Here is a 6,167-nt window from a genome sequence, read left to right on the forward strand (position 1 = left end):
GTCTGGGCTAGAAATCATTGGTAGTAGCCCGAGAGACTCTCTGCCTAGCAAGCTGTCAGTCGTGGTGTTTGAGATGTCGACAGCCATATATTGCATGCCACTGTGCGACTCGCTTGACAGCTGCTGCTGTTTCTCGGTAGGCTCATCTAATGAAGAAGCCGAGGGAGCTATAGGAGGAGACTCAGTTCCATCACTCCCAAAGAACGGTAGTAGTTCCATATTGGTTAGGTAGTCAGTTGAGATATTGATGATACGCCCGCCTTTGACATCTTAGTTCAGGGACATGGAAATGTAGTCGAAGAAATGCTCGTCGTGCAAGACCAAACAATACTTATTTTAAGCCAAAGGCCGCAAGGTAGGTTGCGCGGCAACAAGGAAAAGACAAAAAGTCTTTATGCAAAGTTTCGATCTGGTGCGTTGTTGGATGTGGCGGGGGGGCCAAAGAAAGACTACAGAAGACATGAACGGACATAATCAAGGTTTTCGTGGCAAAACTTGAGAAAAGACGAGAAGGCAGCCACTCTCGTTTGCATCGAGGTAGATGGAGAGTTTACTCGGGCATGTATGCACCTATCAGAGGGGAAATAATGGAAATGTCGACTGAAGATCTGGTTTGTATGGCAGGCGGCAAAGACATGCGGCTGGCCAAAGCTAAACAAAAAAAAAAAAAAAAAAAAAAAAAAAAAAAAAAAAAACATGTACGATGCCCTTCTCGCCTCTTTCGCTTAGCAAAACAACCATTTGCGACTGAAAAAAAAATTCTGCTTACATGTGGAATCTCCTGTGAGTTCCCTAGTTTTGTGGCCTACTGGTCTTATGCAGCCTTCCCACGCAGTATGGTGACCTGATGTTCCTACCATGGTCCCCCAGGAATAGTTGATGAGGCCTTTGTCAGGATCTGACCAGGGACTGATGTTAGTTATTCGGATATCTGCATACGTGCTGGAGCTTGTTACACCAAGAAGGAATAACGTGCCAAAAAGAGCATCTGAGCGAACTAGGATTGTGGTTGATGTGGTGAACTTACATTCCTACCAGCTGTTTTGAAGGGCGCTGGATGCAGGGCATGTAGGTAGTAGGTTATGTATGACTGTACTTGAAAAAAGTTTGACCATGTGAAAGTGAGGCAGGCGTAACACAAAGCTATTATGGTATTTTCAGAACTGTGCTTGAAGGCTTAATCTGGAAGGCTTAAACACCTTAGTTGAATTGTGCTAGTGATGAAGACCAAATCATAAAGAACGAGCATAGACATAAATTTGTCAATGCCCATGTCGTCTATTTTTCTTTCATTTCTATTCTTCTCCCCCTGAAGAGAACAAAAACGTTGCTAGCCGCGTTGATTGGTAGGGAGGGTTCGATGGAGCACCAACTTTCTGGATATATTTCGATAGAGGGGTAACAGACAAAATGTGATCAAAGGATTGCAAACTCGTATTGAAACTGAAACTAAAGCATCTCAAAAGCTTTTTTGGTTTGTGGCAAATACGCCTCCAAGTCTAGGTAGCTTGGTGGAAGGTATAGGTTCGGTATGTGTGCAAGGTAGGTGGCACCAAAGGTAGGTCTGCAGCAAATCATCAGAGTCGCGACTACTTTTTTTTTTTTTTTTTTTCCTTTCTCCCAACACCAAACAAGTCGACCCATGCCAAGTCGCGCCTGCAGGCAATGGACTTGGAAGCAGGTGCTAGAGCGGGCCATGGATATCCCTGGAGCGGGGTCTAGCCAATCAATAGCCAAGCCTTGTGTCGCGACAGGGATACGCCGTCGAAAATTGGGTCGTGGGCTAAACTTTTTCTGGGCCGGTGTACCCCATTATTGGAGAAGGCTTGACTGCCGCCCTTGGATCTATGCGAATGAATCTTGGATCTTTGCCCATCCAACACGACAAGGCTGTTGTTGACGGGCTTCAAGGAAAGCAGCACCTGCAAAACGCGCCACCGAACACCCGACCGCGCCTCTCATGGCGAAGGAGCTGTCTAACTTTGTTTGACCAGCGATGACTTCGCCCGTAAATGAGCCCGAGGGCCCAAGTCGCCCAAAATCGCCGCGTCCAGACCCCCACGCCCCCGACGAGCCTGCTCCTCTGCCAGTCGCGATGGCTTTGAACACGACACCTGCGGCGGAGGTCAACCCCGAGTCCCAAGACCAAACTCAAGGTCCGAAGGTCGAGGCAAAATCTGACGCCGCTGCCGCCGCCGCTAACCCGGAACCGTCAGTCGCGATGGACTCTACCGCACCCGAGCCGCCGTCTGAAGGTAGACCGCAGACTCCAAAACCCGATCCCGCCGCTCCACCTAAAAGCCTGGTCACCTCAGCTCTACCACAAACGCCTGCTGAGAACGCGCCTCAATTGCCGGTGCCGCAACCAGGCACTGCAACCAGCCAGTATCAGACTGTGGCGGACCTTCAACCATTCCAAGCAAACCTTCTTGCTGCTATCTCTCAGGGCGAGCAGGCCCTAACCGGAGGCATGCCAACGCCTATGGTCGGGCTAAATGGAGCGGGCGATATGGGCCAGACCTTCATCGACTGGGACCTCGCGGCGAAGAATCCCGACGCCATGACAAGTACAATGATTGCTTTTCATCAGATCATAATGTCGTCGGTGACGACAGCATCACCTGCGCAACTTCTCATGGCTATGAAAAATGACGGAAACCAGCAGTCTTTGAACCGCGCTGCAAACATCCAGCCGACTATCAACCCCTCGAATGTCGTTTTGCCCATCGAGCAAAACGGCGGTGCAAGTTCCCTAGCTGTCAGCAACGGCGGTCAGATGGCTGGGACTCAGATTGCTCCGTCCAAGGGACTCGAGTCCTTTGCTCGCATAGAGTTTGCAGACAGTATCTTCCAGGTGACTACGTACGAAGTCGTGATTGGTCGCGACTATAAAGCCATGGTGGAACAGAAGAAAGCAGAAGACCGAAGGGCCGCACATCGAGAGCGGGTTCTGCAGGCCCAACGAGAAGGCTTGCCAGAGCCTGAAATGGAGCCAGAGGAATTATTCCAGCCACGGGAGAAATACAGCAAGTCGTACGTGTCAGAGGAAGGTGGCATGCTCGGTCCAGCATCCTCCGAGTCGGATAACCCAGACAAACCCCCGCGAAAACGGCGGAAGAGAGCGCGGGCAACAGGAGACAGGAGAGGGCAGTCCCCTTTGAATAATGGCACTCGAGGCAACTCACCAGCAAATGGCAAGCCACTAGCTCCGTTGCCTGACAGGCAATACGTGGAACACACACCAGGCGCTGCCAAGGTTGACTTGGAAAAGCTTAAACCATCGCCTCATCAGCGAGCGGATGTTCGCATACATTCTCCCAGATACTCTGGGACAAGGTCGATATCCCGAGAGCACCTCAAGATTATGTTTAATCCAGACAAACAAGTGTTCGAAGCGACCTGCCTTGGAAGAAACGGTTTCTTTTACGATGATGTCTTCCATACTGAAATGACGACAGTAGTGCTTCGAAGCGGCTGCATGCTTCAAATCAGCGATGTATCATTTCAGTTCTTCATCAATGGGGTCAAGGACGGCGAGACTGGTGCAGAGGACTACCCCGAAGAACAACCATTGCGCCCGCATTCGGAGGGTGGCAAGGAGATGAGCTTTGAATTCGAAAGTGCTCATGGCGGGGACGCGCGCAGCACGACAAGCGAATCAGGAGATGAAGAGGCTCAAGCACAGGCGGCAGAGCCGGATAGCGATGATGAGCCTCTATCCGATCTTGACGAGATGGATCTTGACGATGCGGGCGATGATGACCCTGCTGCAGACGTTCCTATGCCCACCGTGGAGGATGACGATACAGGTGGTTCAGGCTCAGCGAAGCTACAGGTTTCTGTGCCAGATTCATCAGATATTCCAAAGAAGAGAGGCCCCGGCAGGCCACCCAAAAACGGCATAAGATCCAAGAGAGAGGAGAGGCTTCTCAGGAAAGCGGCTCTCGAGGAAGCCAAGAAAAACGCACCACCACCCGTCCCAGGAGAACCTCCGATCAAAAGAAAAGTTGGGAGGCCTAGGAAAAACCCCCTTCCAGAAGGGGCCGAGGACAGGCCGGAGAAGCGCAAGTACAAGCCGCGCAAGCCAAAGAATGAAGACGGCGAGGTTTCGGATGGCGAGAAGGCTGCTAGAGAGAAGAGGAAAGAGAAGCACAAGACCCCGCCGCTCGAGCTCAAGCGGGAAGACTATACCGAGGAGCAGCTGCAGAAGCCCAACAAGAACTACAGTGTTCTTATTGACGAGGTGCTCATGGAGGCGCCACCCGAAGGCTTCACCTTGAAGCAGGTGTACAAGCGCATCCAGATGAAGTACCCTTGGTACTATTTTGAGGTTGATACCAAGGGCTGGGAGAGTAGCGTCAGGCATAACTTGATTGGGAACGAGGCGTTCTACAAGGATGATCACATGTGGAAGCGTGTTCCTGGCGTGGAATTGGATGCTGGCAGGAAACGCAAAGCGGGATCACCGGACCAAAAGATTGCGGCTCCTTCCAACATGGGGGGTGCAACACAATGGACGTCACAAATCCCACAGCAACCGCAATACCACGTGGCTCAGGGGTATTCACTGGGTCCGTCGCCAACCCCTGGTATGCAGATGGGCCATGGCTTGCCTCAGACGGCCCAGGCTCCCAAGCAGCCACTGCCACCACATCAGCCCGCAGGAGTTGTCAATCAGCATCCTATGCAACAGCCCAGCTATCAGGCCTCTTCGGCATATCCACAACCTCCTACTCCAGCTCCAACACAGTTACCAGGCTACATGCAAGGCAATACTACACGACAACCACAGCCCGGGCCGCAGCAAGCGCCTTATAACCCCGCGTTTGTGAATAAACCGCAATCATATGCGCCAGCACCTGTGAATCAAGCTGCATCCGCTGCAATTAGTGCACCACAGCAACAACAGCATGCACAGCACCAGGCTCCTCAGCAACAGAGGCCACAGCCCGTCAACTACAATCAAACCCAAATTCAGGGGGTCCGAGGAGCTCACCCAGGTGCCATGGGATCAATGAATCAGAACTCGGGTGCTCAGCTGGGTGTCAATAGGGCAGCGATGGCTGCTCCTCCGGCTGCCGCACTACCTCCACTCAAACCTGCCATCGATCCGGATGTGGCCAACTTCCTCAAGAATTTCCGGATTCAAGTGATCAATCAGCTTGAAAAGAAGGTGCCGCAGGCGGCGGAGCTGGTAGCCATGTCGGTCATCAATCGTGGCCTAGGCTTCTCGACTGTTTCGATTGCGCCTGCCAGCGTGGCTACGGTTGAAAAGGTCATCATGACGGTGTTTGATACGGCGAGACAGAAATACCCAACGCTTGCGGACCCGAAACTCATCGAGAAACTGACATCGTTCAAGAAGCTGGGGATCGACACACTCAAAGGAAAGTTGGGAGAGGAGAGGTCGGAAGCGCTGGTTCTCTCAGCCATCAACCGTGTGCTGGGTCTGTGTGACGCGAGCTTCATGCAGCCTGCAAATGACACACAGAAACAAGAGATTGAGCAGGCAGAGGGGCTACTTATCAAGCTTGCTAAGAACCTTGTACTCGAGTTTCAGAAAGAGGTTGCTGCCGCATCGGTCGGCGTCGTAGCTGGTAACGGCAGGTAGCGCGGATTGGAACGTCTTTCGGCTTCGCCAAGGTTCCTGCTTCTTTTCGATCAGACTGGCATGGCTAGATTTGCCAAACAACAAGACGGCGATTTGCTGGCTTACGACGATACAGAGTTGCTGTCTCTGTCCGAGCACAAAGGGGAGATCAAAGAGAGATGGGCACCTAGTTGCTTTGGACTGTTTGCTTTGGACGGTAGCGGGTGTTTTGATTCGAGCGTCAAGGAGGATTCATGGCGATGGCGTACACGGAGTTAATTGTTATTCTTGTTATTTTGGCGCGTGATTAGGCTATTGGGGGAAAACCAAAAAAAAGCATTTGCATCGTGAATACCCGAAAGTAATTTGCCGCTCTTGCGACAGAGGGCTGGTTAAATAAAATAAAAACGAATAAATATTTTGAAATGATGCTGGATTAGATAGAGTAGGGTTTTTATTAAATGTATGCCCCTGAGTGTGTTGCTGTCATTTGTGGAGGAACGAATGGACGAATCATGCTAGTCTAGTCAGTTGAATGGATGCTCAGCTCGTCTCAAGTGACCACGATGCCAATCAG

At 51.4% G+C, this 6,167-nt stretch overlaps 1 protein-coding gene across 1 annotated transcript; it reads left to right on the forward strand.

Moving 5' to 3' along the window:
• The first annotated feature begins 1,860 nt into the window (after positions 1-1,860).
• MGG_14496 (uncharacterized protein) lies at positions 1,861-6,073 on the forward strand. Its single transcript, XM_003712062.1, has one exon. The coding sequence runs from the start codon at positions 1,997-1,999 to the stop codon at positions 5,609-5,611; it is 3,615 nt and encodes a 1,204-aa protein (XP_003712110.1). The 5' UTR covers positions 1,861-1,996; the 3' UTR covers positions 5,612-6,073.
• The last annotated feature ends 94 nt before the right edge of the window (positions 6,074-6,167 follow it).

The sequence above is a fragment of the Pyricularia oryzae genome, chromosome 3, assembly GCF_000002495.2.
Source record: "Pyricularia oryzae 70-15 chromosome 3, whole genome shotgun sequence".
Classification (NCBI taxonomy): domain Eukaryota; kingdom Fungi; phylum Ascomycota; class Sordariomycetes; order Magnaporthales; family Pyriculariaceae; genus Pyricularia; species Pyricularia oryzae.